The 22,634-nt window shown below is 45.6% G+C and overlaps 1 protein-coding gene across 1 annotated transcript in view; it reads left to right on the top strand.

The window, feature by feature from the left end:
• The first annotated feature begins 3,594 nt into the window (after nucleotides 1-3,594).
• LOXHD1 (lipoxygenase homology domains 1) overlaps nucleotides 3,595-22,634 on the top strand; it is a 120,878-nt gene continuing 101,838 nt past the window's right edge. Inside the window, exons 1-4 of the mRNA XM_027526129.1 lie at nucleotides 3,595-3,749; nucleotides 8,784-8,860; nucleotides 11,411-11,607; nucleotides 14,129-14,321. Coding sequence (XP_027381930.1) covers nucleotides 3,619-3,749; nucleotides 8,784-8,860; nucleotides 11,411-11,607; nucleotides 14,129-14,321 — 598 coding nt within the window. The 5' untranslated portion in view covers nucleotides 3,595-3,618. The remainder of the gene's footprint in view (nucleotides 3,750-8,783; nucleotides 8,861-11,410; nucleotides 11,608-14,128; nucleotides 14,322-22,634) is intronic.

The raw sequence follows: 22,634 nt of genomic DNA, 5'->3' as shown, positions 1-22,634 counted from the left end.
ATTGAATTTTACCTCCAAACTTATTCTTCTTCCCAGATGTCCCTACTTCTTGGCAATGCTATTCACCTAGTTGCCCAAGCCAAAAACCCAGGAATCATCCCTAGTTCCTCTCTTTCTCTTAATTACCTATCTAATCTATCACTGAGTCTGTTAATTTCTACCTCAATAATGTGTCTCTAATCTACTGACTTCTCTCCATCTCCACTGCACTCCCAGTCCTAGGCACCCTCTCTCTTTTCTAGACTACCGTAATTATTCTACTAACTGTCCTTTCTGATGCTCTCCTTCATCCCCCACAATCGGCTCTCCACATAGCAACCAGATGCTCTTTAAAACATAGATCAGGCCAAGTTACTCCCTTGCTTAAACTCTATACTGGCTTCCTGTACTACTAAAAACAATAAGCAAAGGAAGCCACATGTCTTACCTTGACCTGTCACACATCACGGGCCCCTTTCTGGCCCCTGTTCACTTCTGGACCTCACATCATCCCCTCCTGCTTCCTCTACTCCAGCCACACCGGCCTTGTTCTCTCTGCTCCTAGAACATAGCTGCTCATCCCCACTGTATAGTCTCCGTACCCACACTGGGGCTTCACAGCAGCACCCTCTTCTTTCACAGCACCTGTGGCTGGCTCGTATCACTAGTATCTTAGTCCAAGCCTTGCCTCCTCACAGCAAGCTTTTCTGCATCTCTAAATCATTTTCACCCCCCCATCACCCTTCTCTTCACTTCTAGCACACTCTGTGGCATCACTTCAAGGTATCAGCTTTGTTACAGATATAACTCAGAGATCTCCCTGTTCTTAATTCATGATTTTACTGTCCATCTCTCCTCTCCAGTCTTCCATTCTCAAGTCTAATGCAAGTGCCACAGAGCAAGAGTTTGTCTGTCTTGCTCATTACACCTGTCATAATGCCTTCCACCTACTAGGCTTAGGTAAACAGGGGGCAAATGAATTAATGAATTTCACTTTGAAGCTCATTTTAAGTGGAAGGAAGGCTGTGATGTGCAGGATGTGGGCTGCCCCCGACAGTATATTTTCAATGTGGGAAGATGCTTCTGCCCTTTCTGGAGTGGCTGCACTTTGTAGCTTTCTCTCTGCTTCTCTTCCTGGCGTGTCCTTAGCACTGGGGAGTTCTGAAGAGAAGAGGAGGCTCAGGTCTTGTTCAAAAGAAAAGCTATCTTACTTTTCTTAGGAAGACAGGGAACATATGAATTGGAGAACAACCTAAGGCAAAATAAAGTCTACTGGGCTGGAATGGAATCAAGTGCCAAAATGTTTGAATTAGACCTGTGGTCCTCAAACACTGCCAGCTTCACCAGAGTCCCCTGGGGGAGCTTGTGAACAATGCAGTTTTAGGCGTCCAGCTCAAGAACTAGGATTTGAGAAGTCTGAGGCAGGGCCCAGGAATCGGAATTCTTATAAACATTTCCCATGGAGTTCTGATGATTAGCCAGGAGCAGGAACCTCTGAAGTGTCTGGGACAGAGATTCGCAGCTGAGCTGGCCCTTCATTGTCCTGAGGCAGCCCAGGGAAGGAGCAAGGTCAGCCCTGGATGAGAGCTGGATGGAGGAGGGGAAAGCAGTGCTTGAAAGTGGGGAGCAGCAGGGCCAGCGCTGGGAGCAGGGGGCTGGCAGTCAGTGGTCTCCCCCTCTACCTGCCAGTGGCCCGGTACCGCGTGACGGTGTGCACTGGGGAACTCGAAGGTGCGGGAACGGATGCCAACGTCTATCTCTGCCTTTACGGTGACGTGGGGGACACAGGGGAGCGGCTGCTCTACAACTGCAGGAATAACACCGACCTGTTTGAGAAGGGCAATGTAAGTTGCAGCGGTGCCATGTCCCCACCGGCCCCACCCTCTCTTCCTTGGTCTTCCCTGCTCTGGGTAGAGCTGCCCACTGGTACGGGCCTCGGCCATCAGAGAGGCTGGCTCTGGGGGAGGGAACAGGGAACTACATGCCTGACACCCACCAGGCTCCTAGGACTGGGAGCTGGAGAGCTACCCTAAAGGATTACAATCCTCTTCCCACCCCTGAGTTTCGAGAAGAGGGCAGAGCAGGAGGACTTCAGGGTGGGCATGCAGGGAAGGAAGCTGGGCACCTTACAGTGACCTGGAGATCCCAGGCTTGCAGGAAGCTGGGGCATCTGAGGGCCCGCTTGAGAACACTGTCTTCTCCACTAGGCATGACCCCTGGAGGTACCTTGTTCATTTCCTTCTTAAGAGAAAAACCAAGAAAGATACTAAACGTGGAAGTGGGAGAACTAGGTTCTCCTGTCAGCCACATGACCATGTGCTGGGCATTTCCTTTGGTTTCCCCACCCAAGCTGGGTTGACTGGGGAGGCTGTGTGAAACAGCAGGGAAAGAGTCAGGCAGACTGGGGCCAGTCACTCCATTCCCTGCGCCTCTAAAGTGGGTAAAGGGTGCCTACCTGTGGCTGGCTGCTGTGAGGATGTCAGATGCACTGCCTCGGCAGATCTAGCCCACAGCAGTGTGTGTGTGCTAAGTCGCTTCAGTCATGTCTGACTCATTGCGACCCTACAGACTGTAGCCTGCCAGGCTCCTCTGTCCATGGGATTCTCCAGGAAAGAATGGAGTGGGTTGCCATGCCCTCCTCTATAAAGAGCTGTGTGGCTGCAAAACTGTGAGGCCAAGGTTGGTCATCAGATGAAGACTTGATAAGCCTTGGTCCTCTCCTTCCTCTGCCATCCCTTCCTTGGTGAGGGTAGGGCAAGCCCCGGAATGTGAGTGGAGGTCTCCTTCCATCCTTTCTCATTCTTTTCTTGCTACATCTTCTGACTCCTGCCATGAATCCCACCCTCGAGTTCCTGTCCCCAGGGTATGCTCCTATAGACTTGGCGACTTTGTAGCACCTGCTGCGTTGGCAAGAAAAAACTGAAATTAATAAGACTACTGGTTCCCCCCAGTCATTCCCTTTCTCAAAAGGGCCCAGTGTCTTTCTGCAGCAAAGAGCTGGAGATTAGCCAAGGAATGAATTCACAATGAATGGTTAGTCACTGATGACAGCTTGATGTGTTAATCCTCCTAGGGGATTTGCCTTTTAAAAGGAGATCACAGGCAATGGCCATTGTTTAGCCAAGAAATGCAGATCTCAGTTGTTGAGAACTTGACATCAAATGATGTTTCAGTGGGAGAAATTGGGGTGGAGTGCAACTGTTCTTTATGGGTAGCTTCTGGCCCACATTCGGAGAAGGCAATGGCACCCCACTCCAGTACTCTTGCCTGGAAAATCCCATGGATGGAGGAGCCTGGTAGGCTGCAGTCCATGGGGTCGCTAAGAGTCAGATACGACTGAGCGACTTCACTTTCACTTTTCACTTTCATGCATTGGAGAAGGAAATGGCAATCCACTCCAGTGTTCTTGCCTGGAGAATCCCAGGGACAGGGGAGCCTGGTGGGCTGCCATCTCACGACTGAAGTGACTTAGCAGCCTGGCCCACCTGGGAAAGACCAATAGCCCAACTTATCTGCTATGGCTTGTAGGATTTCTGGGCCTGGATCTTCCCTTGGTGTTTGGGTCCCAAGGGAGCCACCATCCATCTGGCCCTGCTGTCTCCCCTGTAGGCTGATGAGTTCACCATCGAGTCTGTCACCATGCGGAAGGTGAGGCGGGTGAGGATCAGACACGACGGCAAAGGCAGTGGCAGCGGCTGGTTCCTGGAGCGGGTGCTGGTGAGAGAGGAGGGGCAGCCTGAGAGCGACAACGTGGAGTTCCCGTGTCTCAGGTACACCAGGCCTGCCAGCTTTGATCTTCCCCAGCTCAGGTTACAGGCCTTGGATTCTTCTGTCTTGCTGAGGTGTGTGGTTATGGCATTTGCTCTCAGAACTTCTCTGCCAGGATCAGGGAGTGGTGAACATCTTAGCTATGGTAGATGTGTGTGTTTATGTGTGAGTGTGTATGTGTGTACATGTGTGTGCACACTTCCACACTTTTGTGAGCCCAGGGGAAGAATAATAAAAGCTCCAGAAGACTGGCTTATCTATTTCACAACGTCTGACACTGAAACTGGGCTGAAGTGTCTGAAGCTGAAAGAAAGCGGCTATATTTGGAAATATGTATTAATATCCTGCGAGTATTTAGGTGGAAACTGAAATGACAGATCATGATTTCCTTTGCTGCTGGGGAGGGCCTGGGGATGGATAAGTGGTGGAGGGCAAGAAGGGAGAGATGGGGCTTTGTGATGGCTGAGGATGGATGAGGATGGTGGTCCATCCTCCCGGTTCGACCTATGAGCGCTTGGCCAAGGCTGCACCACAGCGGCCTCCAGGTCTGTGGGAGATGCCGCAGTGACCTCAGCAGGACAGTCAGAGGTTGACTGAGGGGCTCTAACCAGCACTGCTCACTCCCCCAGTCTCTCCCTTCCTGTCATCAAAGCCAGGAGTTTGTATCTTCATGTCTTGAATTCACAGCATGAAAGTTTATGGGAAGCACGACAACTTAGTGGTCAGGTAATTTTTTCTTAATTGAGGTATAGTTGATTTTTAAAATACTGTGTTAATTTCAGGTGGGAGCAGTGATTCAGTTATATTCTTTCAGATTATTTTCCATTGTAGGTTATCGAATTTAATTCCTAGTGTTATACAGTAGATTCTTGTTGCTTATCTATTTTACATGTCATAGTTGATGCTAGCTAACAGCTAACTGATAGCAAGGTCCTAGAGATCATGGGCCTGGGGAGGCAGGGCTCAAGAGAGGGATGGGAGAGACCACAAGGTCACCCGCACTGACTCGGGGGAGAGGAGGCAGCGTATTGATAGAGTGGACCATGGTTTAGGGAAGCCTGAGTGCCAGGTCAGGAGTTCTGGGGAGGCGGCAGTGCCTTGGCTTCCTCTGATACGTTCCGTGGCCAGGAGTTGCCTCTCTCTTGGGTTTATAATAGGAGTGACTGCAAAGATAAGCACCAAGACACAGACAAATGGAGTGACACCCTAGACAAGAAGCAAGTATCTTGGTTTCCCTGTTGCTCTGGAGAACATTGAGAGTGTCTCTTCTGTTGCCATCAGCCCAATATCACGGACCATCTTGAGTACGGGGCCTGGATAACTCCTACTTGCACGACTGTCTGATTTCTCAGGCTGGGTCCCTGTGCTCAGTGGAAACAGTGCTTTTCAGGCAAATTGGTCCAACGTCTTTCCTGCTGGTGTCTACTGTGGCCCACTCCACGTACTGACGCGTCATAGCCATCAAGCCCCCTCCCTTCAGGGTGCACACCCAACTTCTTCTTGTTGGCAAATCTCATTCATCCTTGAGAAGTCAGATCAGAGCCTCTTCACATGAGCCTTTTTCATTTCTCTAAATTTCTGTTGCACTTGATTTGGTTCAACATCCATCATTATCTTGGTCTCCATCTAGTTCCTTGGCCAGTCTGTCCTGCCTTCTTCTTTTCTTTTAAATTAATTTTTATTGGAGCATAGTTGCTTTACAATATTGTGTTAGTTTCTACTGTACAGCAAAGTGAAATATATATTTATATATATATCCCCCCCTTTTTTTGTATTTCCTTCTCATTAAGGTCACTATAGAGCACTGAGTTGAGTTCCCTGAGCTAGACAGTGGGTTCTCACTATTATCTATTTAATACATAACACAAGAGAAGACTCTATACATGGACATCACCAGATGGTCAACACCGAAATCAGATTGATTATATTCTTTGCAGTCAAAGATGGAGAAGCTCTATACAGTCAGCAAAAACAAGACCAGGAGCTGACTGTGGCTCAGACCATGAACTCCTTATTGCAAAATTCAGACTGAAATTGAAGAAAGTAGGGAAAACCACTAGACCATTCAGGTATGACCTAAATCAAATCCCTTATGATTATACAGTGGAAGTGAGAAATAGATTTGAGGGCCTAGATCTGATAGATAGAGTGCCTGATGAACTATGGAATGAGGTTCGTGACATTGTACAGGAGACAGGGATCAAGACCATCCCCATGGAAAAGAAATGCAAAAAACCAAAATGGCTGTCTGAGGAGGCCTTACAAATAGCTGTGAAAAGAAGAGAAGTGAAAAGCAAAGGAGAAAAGGAAAGATATAAACATCTGAATGCAGAGTTCCAAAGAATAGCAAGAAGAGATAAGAAAGCCTTCCTCAGCGATCAATGCAAAGAAATAGAGGAAAACAACAGAATGGGAAAGACTAGGGATCTCTTCAAAAAAATCAGAGATACCAAAGGAACATTTCATGCAAAGATGAGCTTGATAAAGGACAGAAATGGTATGGACCTAACACAAGCAGAAGATATTAAGAAGAGATGGCAAGAATACACAGAAGAACTGTACAAAAAAGATCTTCACGACCCAGATAATCACAATGGTGTGATCACTGACCTAGAGCCAGACATCCTGGAATGTGAAGTCAAGTGGGCCTTAGAAAGCATCACTACAAACAAAGCTAGTGGAGGTGATGGAATTCCAGTTGAGCTATTCCAAATCCTGAAAGATGATGCTGTGAAAGTGCTGCAACTCAATATGCCAGCAAATTTGGAGAACTCAGCAGTGGCCACAGGACTGGAAAAGGTCAGTTTTCATTCCAATCCCAAAGAAAGGCAATGCCAAAGAATGCTCAAACTACCACACAATTGCACTCATCTCACACGCTAGTCAAGTAATGCTCAAAATTCTCCAAGCCAGGCTTCAGCAATATGTGAATTGTGAACTTCCTGATATTCAAGCTGGTTTTAGAAAAGGCAGAGGAACCAGAGATCAAATTGCCAACATCTGCTGGATCATGGAAAAAGCAAGAGAGTTCCAGAAAAACATCTATTTCTGCTTTATTGACTATGCCAAAGCCTTTGACTGTGTGGATCACAATAAACTGTGGAACATTCTGAAAGAGATGGGAATACCAGACCACCTGATCTGCCTCTTGAGAAATCTGTAGGCAGGTCAGGAAGCAACAGTTAGAACTGGACATGGAACAACAGACTGGTTCCAAATAGGAAAAGGAGTTTGTCAAGGCTGTATATTGTCACCCTGTTTATTTAACTTATATGCAGAGTACATTATGAGAAATGCTGGACTGGAAGAAACACAAGCTGGAATCAAGATTGCCAGGAGAAATATCAATCACCTCAGATATGCAGATGACACCACCCTTATGGCAGAAAGTGAAGAGGAACTCAAAAGCCTCTTGGTGAAAGTGAAAGCAGAGAGTGAAAAAGGTGGCTTAAAGCTCAACATTCAGAAAACGAAGATCACGGCATCCGGTCCCACCACTTCATGGGAAATAGATGGGGAAACAGTGGAAACAGTGTCAGACTTTATTTTTCTGGGCTCCAGAATCACTACAGATGGTGACTGCAGCCATGAAATTAAAAGACGCTTACTCCTTGGAAGGAAAGTTATGACCAACCTAGATAGCATATTCAAAAGCAGAGACATTACTTTGCCAACAGAGGTTCGTCTAGTCAAGGCTATGGTTTTTCCTGTGGTCATGTATGGATGTGAGAGTTGGACTGTGAAGAAGGCTGAGCACCAAAGAATTGATGCTTTTGACCTGTGGTGTTGGAGAAGACTCTTGAGAGTCCCTTGGACTGCAAGGAGATCCAACCAGTCCATTCTGAAGGAGATCAGCCCTGGGATTTCTTTGGAAGGAATGATGCTAAAGCTGAAACTCCAGTACTCTGGCCACCTCATGCGAAGAGTTGACTCACTGGAAAAGACTCTGATGCTGGGAGGGATTGGGGGCAGGAGGTGAAGGGGATGACAGAGGATGAGATGGCTGGATGGCATCACTGACTCAATGGACATGAGTCTCAGTGAACTCCGGGAGTTGGTGTTGGACAGGGAAGCCTGGCGTGCTGTAATTCATGGGGTCGCAAAGACTCGGACACGACTGAGCGACTGATCTGACCTGATCTGATTAATAGTGTAAGTTTCCCTGTTAGCTTAGTTGGTAAAGAATCCACCTGCAATGCAGGAGACCCTGGTTTGATTCCTGGGTCAGGAAGATCCACTGGAGAAGGCATAGGCTACCCTCTCCAGTATTCTGGCCTGGAGAAGTCCATGGACTGTATAGTACGTGGGATCACAAAGAGTCGGACACAACTTAGTGACTGAACAACAAGTGTGTAATACCAACTTATAGATAGATGACTATAAAAATAAGCTAGTTAAGTGATGCCTAAGAAAGTGTTATTTATCTGATAAAATTAGTATTTATTCTATTGATTAGACCGCAGGTTCTCTGGGGCTGGGCTGTCTCTTATCCACTGCAGTGTATCTTCTCTGCATTCTCCCCACCCCAGAGCCCTTAGCACAGGACCACGCACATGATGAACTTTTAGAAAAACAGGTGGGGTTTTTTTTTGATGATAATGACACAGGTGTTCATGGCTTTTAGGACAGACTCTTTACCATGATAACTGAGCTTCCACATCAAGCGACCCTGCCCCTTCTCCAGCCCCATCTGCCAACCTTGCAACATTTGCTTGCTCCATTCCATTCCATTCCACACTTGCCTTCCATCTGCTCCTGGAGGCTCTGCTCTGTCCCAGCACGTTATTCATCCAAATGCACCTCCCTCCTCTCCTGCTTAATTCCTCATCACCCTCACAGTTTTATCCAGTTATCACCTCCGCAGGGCAGCCCTCCCTCCCATTCTGGGTTGAGATCCTTTCTTCTGAGCTCTGGTAGAACCATTTTCCTTTGCTGAGTTTAGAGCTCTGGCCTCCCGGTGACTCTGCATGAATTGTGTGATGGTTGGTTGTCGGGCTGCCCCACTCAGAGAGCTAATGGCCCTTGTTTGCCTGCAGGTGGCTGGACAAGGATAAGGATGATGGACAGTTGGTCCGAGAGTTGCTGCCCAGCGACAGCAACGCGACACTGAAGAGTAAGTGGTCCAGAGGACAGGTGGTGGGTGTGGCCTGGGTGGGACTTCCCTGGCTACCTAGAAACTAGCCCTTGGAGAAAGCACACACCCTTCACTTCACTCCATGAAGGCAGCACTGCAGAGGGTAGGGAGGAAGAGGCTCTGAGAGAGATCGGGAACCCTCTGCCTGTCTGAGCTTTTCACAGCCTCTTTATAGCCCTGGATGTGGTGTCCTGGATGCCTGTGGGCTTCTGTCGATGAAAGTAACACGGGCAGTAACACTGGCTAATGCTGCCCGGCTCTGGGGTGCGTACCTGTCATTCTGGAGAGGATAAACATGTTTGGAAGGGGCTGTACAAGGAGGACCTTGTTTTTTGATGCTGAGAATTATCCTAGAGGTCTTATAGTTTTCCTTACTGGTGTTATTTCTTCAAGAACCTTCATTTGTTCATGAGTGTTAGACAAAATTGAAAAGAAATATATCCAGAATCCTCAATAATACCAACACCTGGTTTCTTTTCCAAGGCTTCATAAAACTGTTAATTGCTCAGTCATGTCTGACTCTTTGAGACCCCCCTGGGCTATAGCCCACCATGCCACTCTGTTCATAGAATTCCCCAGGCAAGAGTACTGAAATGGGTTGCCATTTCCTTCCCTAAGGGATCTTTCCGACCTAGGGATTGAAACTGAGTCTCCCTCATTGCAGGCAGATTCTTTACTATCTGAGCCACCAGGGAAGCCCTTAATACCTCATATTTATCACTTATTATCTGCAATTTGCTATGTGACCTCAGGAAGATACTTAGCTCCACCAGATGTGCATCCTTACCTGACAAATGGGCATAATGACACCAGCCCCGCCGACCTTCCCGTTATTTCTGGGCTCACATGAATAATAAGACCACATATTTATCACTTTTATCTCATGTGAGTCCAGCAAGAACCCTGGAAGTCGGCAGAGCTAATGTTGTTATGCCAGTTTGTCAGGGGGGACCCAGATCTGGTGGAGCCAAATATCTTCCTGTGGTCAGATAGCAAATTGCAAAGTTGGAATTCTGCATTCTGAGAACACTGAATTACAGAATTTAAGAGCTGGAACAGTTCTTAAGAGATGAGAAAAATGCCTAGATTGGACACAAGTCTCATGCTTGTGCCAAGGGAACTCCTAGGACAGCCAGGTCTGTGGTCAGCAGTGGAGCTGGGCCCAGTGCCCAGGCATCTCTGTCTTCCTGCCTGTCCTTCCCACTCCAGCAAGCCGCACTGTTCAACAGGAACAGGGTCCTTTGGGCTCCCTCTTCCCCAAGTCAGAGTTTTTGAAAGGATTTAGATGAAAATGGTATAAGGAAGCGGTCTTTTTCACAGGTCTTGCTATATCTTTACAGCAGAGACAGAAGCCACCTCCTCAGGGCCCTCAGGTGTGCCCGGGGGAGCTGACCTGGACTAGACCCACAGGTCTGGCCTCCTCCAGGGCCTGACTGGTCTGTGGGGTTGTCACCTGAGAGGTGTGCTTAGCTGTCTCTCTCCGGGTCTTTCTTGCCAGCGCCAGAAGGCCCTGAGACGGCTGTGAACCGCAGGCCTTGAAGCTAGCATCACCTGCCTTTCCAGCGCTTCCCCTTTCATTCCCAAGACCCACGCCCTGGAACAAGGCTATTGGACTTGGGCTCATGGCTCAGACTATCCTAGGCCTTGCCTTTTATCCTCCCTTGTGGACAGGTGACACAGACCTTTCTGGGTCGTAAGATAGAATAACATCAGCATGGCATTTCGGGTGAGAATAAGACCTTTGGGTCCACATTAGGGATTTACACATAGCTGACCCTTTTAAAAAAAATATCTCCAACTATTTCACTTTAATATATAAACCTTAATACACAATAGTTCAGAGAAAGCAATTGTGATTATTTCAATATCATGCCAGAAATGTTATTTGATAAGACTCAGCTTCCATTTCTCCATTTTTAAAAAATGCATACAAGCCTACTTCTTTAAATGATTGTGTGGAAACACCACTCTAAAATTTAAGGACTAGTATTATGCTTAAGGATGACCGCCTAGTGTTTAGTGCTAGGCTGGCTCCTTCTGAACTGTAGCCATCTTGAGCCAAAAACAACATCTTCTGAGGCTCAAAGTCTTCACCTGTAAAACCGCGGTCAGAACACCCAGCACTAACACCATGTAGGTAACATGCTATGTTTTCTGCCGGGAGGTAGAGGCTTTCTTTGCTTTGGTTTCTTCATCCATCAGATGAGAAAGTGAATGCGTATTTGCTTTAAATCCTCGTCTCTTACATTTTAGTATTCTTTGCATGCCTTCCTGTTCTCAGCGCATTCACACCCTATGGCGCAGACGAAGCAGGAATCAGAATTCTGATTTTGAGATGAAGGGATTCCAAAAGATGGTAGGAGCACCACCACCCCGCCCCAGTCTCAGGACTATGTGAGGAGAGCGAGAGCCTGGGCCCCCGACCCCCAGCTGAGTGTCCAGCCCTGGCCATCGACCTCCTGCCCCGAGCTCCCTGCGGCTCACCCACGCTAACCCCTCCGCTCCCGCCTCCTGCCCTGGACTGTTCAGACTTCCGCTATCACATCAGCTTGAAGACGGGGGACGTCCCTGGGGCCAGCACAGACTCCAGAGTCTACATCAAGCTCTACGGGGACAAATCTGACACCATTAAGCAAGTTCTTCTCGTCTCTGACAACAACCTGAAAGACTATTTTGAACGTAGCCGAGTGGATGAGTTCACCCTGGAGACCCTCAACATTGGAACTGTAAGTCTCTTTCCCAAGACCCTGTGAGGGTGTCTTACCGATTTCCCTGTGCGTATATGCACATGGGCACACACACACACACACACACACACACACACTTGTGTACACACACTCACACTCACATATACACACACATACACAGACACACACTCATGTACACACACTCACATACATGCACACACATATACACATACACACACACTCACATACATGCACACACATATACACACACACACACTTGAATACACACACATACACACACATACCTGCACACACACATACACACACTCTCACAACACACAAGTGAACCCATTTGAAGGGGAAAGTGCCCACTTGGTTAGTGCAGTACATTGTTTTCCAGTATGACCCAGAGGAGCAGGAGGCACGTGAACAGTGGTCAAGCTTTCCAGACTCTCTCTGGGGCTGGAACTCATGTTCTTAGTCCGGCGTTTCCTTTACCTCCGTAGCCAGGACCAGAGAGTCCTGGGTACACCCTGGTGTGCAGGGAAGGAGGAAGGAGGGAGAGCTGTAAAGACGGGCTGGAAATGCTTCCCAGTTCCAAACTGGCGTGTGTGTCACAGTGACACCCAGAAAGCCTATTGCAGTGTGAACTCCCAGGCCACACCTGAGGGATTCTGCCTTAGATAAGAGATGGGTCCACCATCACCTCCCCGGCTGACTGTGCTGTGAGGGGTCTAAGCATTCACCTGGAGAAGTATGGGTCTGACTGCCTCCACTCAAGTGCTGGAAACTTTTCTAGAAGTGTCTGAGCAGGGCTTCATGTTACCACTTGCCCCTCTCGGGGTGGCTTGTGGAAACTGAGAGGGTTACAAGCCCCCCTTTGCTGACCCCTCCCCTCTTGGTGAGCCTCACCTGAGTTCAGGTGCTCTGGGGAATGATTTCATGTCAGTCATTTACATCTTGAAGCTCCTTAGCTTAAATCAAGATTTTCCTTGATCAAGCTGTATTTACATTTTAAGCTGAATTAATAATTGTAGCCTGAAATGCTGTTTCCTTTACTAAGGACTTCTGGCAGCAGCCAGCAGATAAATGAGACATCCGAGTGGTGAGGAAGGGCGTTTGGGCCCTTCTCGTGTTTCTAAAACCTGCTCAACAAGCAGTGTGGCCAAAAGTCTGGGAGTGTGGGCTTGGGCTCCTGACTGCCTGGTCTGAGGCCGAGTGTTTCCACTTACCTGCCGTGTGCAAGTTACTTCACCTCTGTTTGCTTTGATTTTCTCACTGCTATCGCAAGGGATTCCAGTGGGATTGTCATTAGCATTAACTATGTCAGTAACACCCACATGCATAGTATGTATTCAGTAAGCTCTAGCCTTAGTGACTGAACAATTGCCCACGTCAGGTGCTGGCCACTATGGGACTGACAGATGATCCCTGCCTTCATGGCATTTTCTGTCACAACAGGCAGAAAACACCTGTTCCTGTCTTTCCTCTGTCACAGTGCCAGCACCACAGAAAGACGACGAAGCTCTCCCACGCTCCTTGGCCCACACCCTAAAGGCTCTCAGACTGTGTCTGTAGATGTAGCTGGATTCCTAGGCGACCGGGCTCCAGGCACTCAGCTGTGATAGAGTTTCCAATAGCAGCTGCAAATAGGTGCTCAGGACGCAGAAGAGCAAGAGCAAGGCTTACAGGGACTATTTTCTGAATCTGGCCTTTGGGCACCAGACTCACAACGAGCACCACCCCTCCAAACCACCACAGAAAGGATCCAGGGGGCTGGAAGGGACCTCAAAGGCCATCTGAGAATTCCATCTGATGTTAGAATTGGCCTGAATCTAAAAAAAAAAAAACATAAATATCATTCAAACCTTGAAGAGCGAGGTACATTTAAGGATGGTAACATGTACATTTATGTGCTCATCTATGACATCTGTGGGCAAAGATTAACATAAAATATAAAGTAGCAAAGCAACTGAACTATAGTGTTACTGAGAAAAATACACCTTGGTTCCCAGAGTGAGAGGAGGCACTGGACACAGAATGACAGAGCCCCAAAAGGTGGTCTGCTTATTGTCACCTATAGGATGGGTGTGACGGAGAAGACATGCAAAAACATGTGCAACCGTGTATGGTGTAAGACAAAACAAAGCCATATCACCAACATGGCATCGGAAGCCGATGGTGAATATTTTGAATGTTTGCGTTCTTGTGCAGCCACCACATTCTTAGGACGTCCACTGCCTGGCATTCAGTACATACTGGAGCTTTCAAACCTCTGGTCACACCCACTTGCTTCTCACCGTGTCCCTGGGAGGTGGGCTGAACTAAAGACAAAGGGACAGAGGCTCCAGTCTGGAGAGGTTGGGCCTTGGTCTCCTGGCTGGTTGAGGGCAGGCCGGCCTGGGACCCAGCCCTTCCTGCTGAGCCCGCATCTCCTGAGGAGCTGGAGTCTGGGCTGAGGGGAGCTGCTTGCCCTGGTGTTTTGTGAGGGTGTAGGGATGGAGGGATGGAGGCTTCTATACCAGCTCCTTGCTCACCCGTATCGCATGTTTCCTTCCAGATCAACCGGCTGGTGATCGGGCACGACAGCACGGGCATGCATGCCAGTTGGTTCCTGGGCAGTGTCCAGATTCGCGTGCCCCGCCAAGGCAAGCGGTACACCTTCCCTGCCAACCGCTGGCTGGACAAAGACCAGGCTGACGGGCGCCTGGAGGTGGAGCTCTACCCCAGCGAGGTGGTGGACATCCAGAAATGTATGGAGGCAGCTGTGACGGGACTGTAGCACTGTTCCCCATGGGGTGGGGCAGCAGGGAAGGAAGAGGGATTGTGGGTGATCTGGGTCTTGTCTCAAAGTGGGAAGCTTCCAGTTGCCCCTGGTAGGGTTCTGGGATGGAAAAGGGGCTCCTTCTACAGATGGGGAACCTGAGAACTCAGTGGATAAACCATTGTTTTCTGGGATAAAGGCAGTAGATGACTTTATTGAGAAATATACCTTCTTGGCCTTGTGTACAAGAGGAGTTTGAGAAAGAGTTTCCCCGCTGGGAATACTAGTGAAGAGATAAGCTGTTCATTCATTCATTTATTCAATATGTGTATGTTGACTGTTTCTCTGTGCCAACACTGCCCCAGGCTTTGTAGAGACAATCATAAGCAAAACAGACCAAAGCCTTGTCCTCAAGGACTTCATGCTCCGTGATGGGAGAAAAATAAATACTTGGCATAATGCCAAGTAAGAGCTAGGAAGAAAAGGAAGCAAGATAAGGGGTTAGCAACAGCATGGGGAAGAGGGAACTATGTGGACAGGGTGGTGACCTCTCTGAGTGGGGGTGAAATTCAAGGTGATCTGGTCACCTATTGCACATGACGTGAGAGCCATTGACTAAGTAGGGGTTAAAGAAACAAGAGGTTATCTAGAGGATCATCGGTCCAAACCTGTTATAGACAATGTCCCTTCCCTCACCTCTGCGTTTTTGTGTCTAGCCTGAAAGCAGCGGTCCGAGACTCACTGTCACAGGAAGCTGCTCTGAGAAGGAACCCACTATGAACTCGCTGCTTCCTCTTCCAGAAAGCCTTGTGTCTTATTGTGTCCATCCTCTCTCCCCATGTAACCTGTAAATTCTCTGAGCACTGTGTCACATACACAGGCTTTGTAATGGTACCTGCTAGTGTGCAGAATCAAATCCTTCCCTCTTTTTATGAGTTAAACTTGATATCCATCAGAGTAATACAAGTACTGGGCTTCCCTGTTGGCTCAGATGGTAAAGAATCTGCCTGCAATGCAGGAGACCCAGGTTCGATCTCTGTGTTGGGAAGATCCCCTGGAGAAGGGAATAGCAACCCACTCCACCATTCTTGCCTGGAGAATCCCCATGGACAGAGGAGCCTGGTGGGCTGCAGTCCATGGGGTTGCAAAGAGTCAGACACAACTGAGCGACTAAGCACAACACAATACAGGTACTACAAGATAAAGATTAAAAAAGCAGCAGTTCCCTTACCTACCTCTTTCCCCAACCCATCCCTCTTCTTCAGAGGTAACACATTTTTAATAACTTTAGCTTTTTGTTCAGAAATCTAACTCCATATTTTCAGTAATATACTTATCAGTTGCTTGATTTTTTTTCAGTCATTTAGCTGTTCAGTTGCTCAGTCCTGTCCGATTCTTTGTGACCACATGGACTGAAGCATGCAAGGCCTCCCTGTTCTTCACCATCTCCTGGAGTTTGTTCAAAGTCAGGTACATTGAGTCGGTGATGCCATCCAGCCATCTCATCCTCTGTCGTCCCCTTCTCCTCCTGCCTTCAGTCTTTCCCAGCATCAGGGTCTTTTCTAATGAGTCAGCTCTTCACACCAGGGGCCAAAGTATTAGAGCTTCAACTCCAGCATCAGTCCTTCCAATGAATATTCAGGACTGATTTCCTTTAAGATTGACTGGTCTGATCTTGCAGTCCAAGGGACTCTCAAGAGTCTTCTCAAACACCACAGTAAAAAGCATCAATTCTTTGGCACTCAGCTGTCTTTATAGTCCAACTCTCACATCCATACATGACTATTGGAAAAACCATAGCTTTGACTAGATGGACCTTTGTTGGCAAAGCTATGTCTCTGTTTTTTAATATGCTGTCTAGGTTGGTCATAGCTTTTCTTCCAAGGAGCAAGCGTCTTTTAATTTCATGGCTGCAGTCACCATCTGCAGTGATTTTGGAGCCCAGTCTATCACTGTTTCCAATGTTTCCCATCTATTTGCCATGAAGTGGTGGGACCAGATGCCATGATCTTCATTTTTTGAATGTTGAGATTTAAGCCAGTTCGTTCACTGTCCTCTTTCACTTTCATCAAGAGGCTCTCTAGTTCCTCTTCACTTTCTGCTATGCGGGTGATGTCTGCATATCTGAGGTTATTGACATTTCTCCTGGCAATCTTGATCTGGTTTGTGCTTCATCCACCCCAGCTTTTCCCATGATATACTCTGCATATAAGTTAAATAAGGTGACAATGTACAGCCTTGATGTACTCCTTTCCCAATTTTGAACCAGTTCATTGTTCTATGTATGGTTCTAACTGTTGCTTCTTCACCTGCAAACAGGTTTCTCAGGTAGCAGGTAAGGAGTTCTGGTATTCCCATCCCTTAAAGAATTTTCCACAGTTTGTTGTGATCCACACAGTCAAAAGCTTTGGTGTAGTCAGTGAAGCAGAAGTAGATTTTTTTTGGAATTCTCTGGCTTTTTTGATGATCCAGCAGATGTTGGCAATTTGATCTCTTGTTCCTCTGCCTATTCTAAATCCAGCTTGAACATCTGGAAGTTCTCAGTTCATGTACTATTGAAGCCTTGCTTGAAGAATTTTGAACATTACTTGGCTAGCATGTGAAATGAGTGCAATTGTAGTTTGAACATTCTTTGGCATTGCCCTTCTTTGGCATTGGAATGAAAACTGACTTTTTTCAGTCCTGTGGCCACTGCTGAGTTTTCCGAATTTGCCGGTCATAGACATTAATTATTTTCAGTCATAGACACTATTAACTTCCTACTATGGAATAGGAGGATTTAGCTTTTTTAACATATGCACGTGTATATTTATACACACACACATATATCCCCTCCCTCCAACCTTCAATAATCAATATTTGATTTTTACATTATTATAACCATGTAAATATTATTCACTGCTGAGAGTACTCATAACAATTATGCTTCATTTTTTATACAACTTGTTTTTTCTGGAATTAATAATAATCTCATTTATGCATTAGTAGAGTTTTCAATATACCCATATATATTTCTATATACCCATCTGTATACCCACCTATCTGTATTAGTCTGCTAGGGCTACTATAACAAATTGCCACAGTCCATTCTAAAGGAGATCAGTCCTGGGTGTTCTTTGGAAGGAATGATGCTAAAGCTGAAACTCCAGTACTTTGGCCACCTCATGAGAAGAGTTGACTCATTGGAAAAGACCCTGATGCTGGGAGGGATTGGGGGCAGGAGGAGAAGGGGACGACAGAGGATGAGATGGCTGGATGGCATCACTGACTCGATGGACGTGAGTCTGAGTGAACTCTGGGAGTTGGTGATGGACAGGGAGGCCTGGTGTGCTGCAATTCATGGGGTCGCAAAGAGTCTGACACGACTGAGCGACTGAACTGAATTGAAGTGGCCTAAGCAACAAAACTTTGTTTTCTCCCAGTTCTGGAGGCTGGAAATCTAAACTGAAGTCAGCAAGTTGGGTTTCTTCTGTGATCTATCTCCTGGGCTTGCAGAAGGCCACCATCTCACTGTCCCTCACAAAGTCTTCCTGTGAACATGGGCATGTCTGTATTCCAGTCTCTCCTTAAAAGGACACCAGTCATATTGGATTAACTTAATCACCTTTATGAAGGCCCTGTCTCCAAATGCTGTCACATTCTGAGATACTAGCGGTTAAGGTTTCAACATATGAATTTTGGGAGGACACAGCTATTCCGTAACACCATCTTATCTCCATCTCTCCAACAGAACTAAAGTTCTTTTCATATGTTCAAATCCAACAGGAACTCTACTTCCTTCCTCCAACTCCCATCACAAGGGATACTCTTGTCTTGTTCTCTTTGATGCAATGAAGCTTTCCTTTTGAGACTTCCTTTCTACCATCTTTTGGACATTCCAGTCTTTCTCTTCTAGGTTAGATCTCCTGTTTTTTTAAATTTCACTTCTTCCTCTTTTTTGGTTCATTGTGCACTGCAATGGAGAATTTGAATATGTGCAAACGTCTCTAGTCTACTTCACCATTGAGCCATAATTTGGCTTGTTAGAGAATTCTGATCTAAAACTCATTTTCTCTTAGAGTTTATAAGGGATTTTCCTACTACCTTCTGGCTCCCAGGGTTACAGCTGGGAAGTCTGATGCCATTCTGCTACCCAAACCTTTGGGTTTTTTTCTCTCTAAAACCTGCAGGATCCTATGTTTATCCCTGGCATTCTGAAATTTCATGATGTCTTCAGTGTCTTTTGTGATTTTGGTTTCATCCAATCTTCTGGGAACTCAAAAGCTCCTTGAATTAAAAGCGTTCCTTTAACTCTGGGGCTTTTTTAAAAAATTTATTTCTTTGACAATTTCCAACTCTCTGTCTGCTGTTTTCTTTAGAACTGAAATTTGTTAAGCTTCCTCTGATTTTCTTATCTTTCTATCATTTTGTTCTTGGGAATTTTCCTTTTTGTTCTTCAGTGCTGTCCTTGACTTTACCTTTTCTTTTGGCTTCCAAGATTTTATTTCTTTTTTTTTAATTTAATTTTATTTTTTAACTTTATAATATTGTATTGGTTTTGCCATATATCAAAATGAATCCACCACAGGTATACATGTGTTCCCCATCCTGAACCCTCCACCCTCCTCCCTCCCCATACCATCCCTCTGGGTCGTCCCAGTGCACCAGCCCCAAGCATCCAGTATCGTGCATCAAACTTGGACTGGCGACTCATTTTATATATGATATTATACATGTTTCAATGCCATTCTCCCAAATCATCCCACCCTCTCCCACAGAGTCCAAAAGACTGTTCTATACATCAGTGTCTCTTTTGCTGTCTCATATATAGGGTTATTGTTACCATCTTTCTAAATTCCATATATATGCGTTCGTATACTGTATTGGTGTTTTTCTTTCTGGCTTACTCCACTCTGTATAATAGGCTCCAGTTTCATCCACCTCATTAGAACTGATTCAAATGTATTCTTTTTAATGGCTGAGTAATACTCCATTGTGTATATGAACCATAGCTTTCTTATCCATTCATCTGCTGATGGACATCTAGGTTGCTTCCATGTCCTGGCTATTATAAACAGTGCTGTGATGAACATTGGGGTACACGTGTCTCTTTCAATTCTGGTTTCCTCAATGTGTATGCACAGCAGTGGGATTGCTGGATCATAAGGCAGTTCTATTTCCAGTTTTTTAAGGAATCTCCACACTGTTCTCCATTGAGGCTGTACTAGTTTGCATTCCCACCAACAGTGTAAGAGGGTTCCCTTTTCTCCACACCCTCTCCAGCATTTATTGTTTGTAGACTTTTGGATCGCAGCCATTCTGACTGGCATGAAATGGTACCTCATAGTGGTTTTGATTTGCATTTCTCTGATAATGAGTGATGTTGAGCATCTTTTCATGTGTTTGTTAGCCATCTGTATGTCTTCTTTGGAGAAATGTCTATTTAGTTCTTTGGCCCATTTTTTGATTGGGTCATTTATTTTTCTGGAATTGAGCTGCAGGAGTTGCTTGTATATTTTTGAGATTAGTTGTTTGTCAGTTGCTTCATTTGCTATTATTTTCTCCCATTCTGAAGGCTGTCTTTTCACCTTGCTTATAGTTTCCTTTCTTGTGCAGAAGCTTCTAAGTTTAATTAGGTCCCATTTGTTTATTTTTGCTTTTATTTCCAATATTCTGGGAGGTGGGTCATAGAGGATCCTGATGTGATGTATGTTGGAGAGTGTTTTGCCTATGTTCTCCTCTAGGAGTTTTATAGTTTCTGGTCTTATGTTTAGATCTTTAATCCATTTTGAGTTTATTTTTGTGTATGGTGTTAGAAAGTGTTCTAGTTTCATTCTTTTACAAGTGGTTGACCAGTTTTCCCAGCACCATTTGTTAAAGAGATTGTCTTTAATCCATTGTATATTCTTGCCTCCTTTGTCAAAGATAAGGTGTCCATATGTGCATGGATTTATCTCTGGGCTTTCTATTTTGTTCCATTGATCTATATTTCTGTCTTTGTGCCAGTACCGTACTGTCTTGATGACTGCGGCTTTGTAGTAGAGCCTGAAGTCAGGCAGGTTGATTCCTCCAGTTCCATTCTTCTTTCTCAGGATTGCTTTGGCTATTTGAGGTTTTTTGTATTTCCATACAAATTGTGAAATTATTTGTTCTAGCTCTGTGAAGAATACCGTTGGTAGCTTGATAGGGATTGCATTGAATCTATAAATTTCTTTGGGTAGTATACTCATTTTCAGTATATTGATTCTTCCAATCCATGAACATGGTATATTTCTCCATCTATTAGTGTCCTCTTTGATTTCTTTCAACAGTGTTTTATAGTTTTCTATATATAGGTCTATGAAGACCTACAAGACCTTTTAGAACTAACACCCCAAAAAGATGTCCTTTTCATTATAGGGGACTGGAATGTAAAAGTAGGAAGTCAAGAAACACCTGGAGTAACAGGCAAATTTGGCCTTGGAATATGTAATGAAGCAGGGCAAAGACTAATAGAGTTTTGCCAAGAAAGTGCACTGGTCATAACAAACACCCTCTTCCAACAACACAAGAGAAGACTCTATACATGGACATCACCAGATGGTCAACACCGAAATCAGATTGATTATATTCTTTGCAGCCAAAGATGGAGAAGTTCTATATAGTCAGCAAAAACAAGACCAGGAGCTGACTGTGGCTCAGACCATGAACTCCTTATTGCCAAAAATTCAGACTGAAATTGAAGAAAGTAGGGAAAACCACTAGACCATTCAGGTATGACCTAAATCAAATCCCTTATGATTATACAGTGGAAGTGAGAAATAGATTTGAGGGCCTAGATCTGATAGATAGAGTGCCTGATGAACTATGGAATGAGGTTCGTGACATTGTACAGGAGACAGGGATCAAGACCATCCCCATGGAAAAGAAATGCAAAAAACCAAAATGGCTGTCTGAGGAGGCCTTACAAATAGCTGTGAAAAGAAGAGAAGTGAAAAGCAAAGGAGAAAAGGAAAGATATAAACATCTGAATGCAGAGTTCCAAAGAATAGCAAGAAGAGATAAGAAAGCCTTCTTCAGCGATCAATGCAAAGAAATAGAGGAAAACAACAGAATGGAAAAGACTAGAGATCTCTTCAAGAAAATCAGAGATACCAAAGGAACATTTCAGGCAAAGATGGGCTCGATAAAGGACAGAAATGGTATGGACCTAACAGAAGCAGAAGATATTAAGAAGAGATGGCAAGAATACACAGAAGAACTGTACAAAAAAGATCTTCACGACCCAGATAATCACAATGGTGTGATCACTGACCTAGAGCCAGACATCCTGGAATGTGAAGTCAAGTGGGCCTTAGAAAGCATCACTACAAACAAAGCTAGTGGAGGTGATGGAATTCCAGTTGAGCTATTCCAAATCCTGAAAGATGATGCTGTGAAAGTGCTGCAACTCAATATGCCAGCAAATTTGGAGAACTCAGCAGTGGCCACAGGACTGGAAAAGGTCAGTTTTCATTCCAATCCCAAAGAAAGGCAATGCCAAAGAATGCTCAAACTACCACACAATGCACTCATCTCACATGCTAGTAAAGTAATGCTTAAAATTCTCCAAGCCAGGCTTCAGCAATATGTGAACCGTGAACTTCCTGATGTTCAAGCTGGTTTTAGAAAAGGCAGAGGAATCAGAGATCAAATTGCCAACATCCGCTGGATCATGGAAAAAGCAAGAGAGTTCCAGAAAAACATCTATTTCTGCTTTATTGACTATGCCAAAGCCTTTGACTGTGTGGATCACAATAAACTGTGGAACATTCTGAAAGAGATGGGAATACCAGACCACCTGATCTGCCTCTTGAGAAATCTGTAGGCAGGTCAGGAAGCAACAGTTAGAACTGGACATGGAACAACAGACTGGTTCCAAATAGGAAAAGGAGTACATCAAGGCTGTATACTGTCACCCTGTTTATTTAACTTCTATGCAGAGTACATCATGAGAAACGCTGGACTGGAAGAAACACAAGCTGGAATCAAGATTGCTGGGAGAAATATCAATAACCTCAGATATGCAGATGACACCACCCTTATGGCAGAAAGTGAAGAGGAACTAAAAAGCCTCTTGATGAAAGTGAAAGCAGAGAGTGAAAAAGGTGGCTTAAAGCTCAACATTCAGAAAACGAAGATCATGGCATCCGGTCCCACCACTTCATGGGAAATAGATGGGGAAACAGTGGAAACAGTGTCAGACTTTATTTTGGGGGGCTCCAGAATCACTGCAGATGGTGACTGCAGCCATGAAATTAAAAGACGCTTACTCCTTGGAAGGAAAGTTATGACCAACCTAGAT

The sequence above is a fragment of the Bos indicus x Bos taurus genome, chromosome 24 (assembly GCF_003369695.1).
Source record: "Bos indicus x Bos taurus breed Angus x Brahman F1 hybrid chromosome 24, Bos_hybrid_MaternalHap_v2.0, whole genome shotgun sequence".
NCBI classification, from domain to species: Eukaryota; Metazoa; Chordata; class Mammalia; order Artiodactyla; family Bovidae; genus Bos; species Bos indicus x Bos taurus.
Note: the sequence above shows the minus strand (reverse complement) of the source record. Positions and strands in the feature narration are given on the sequence as shown.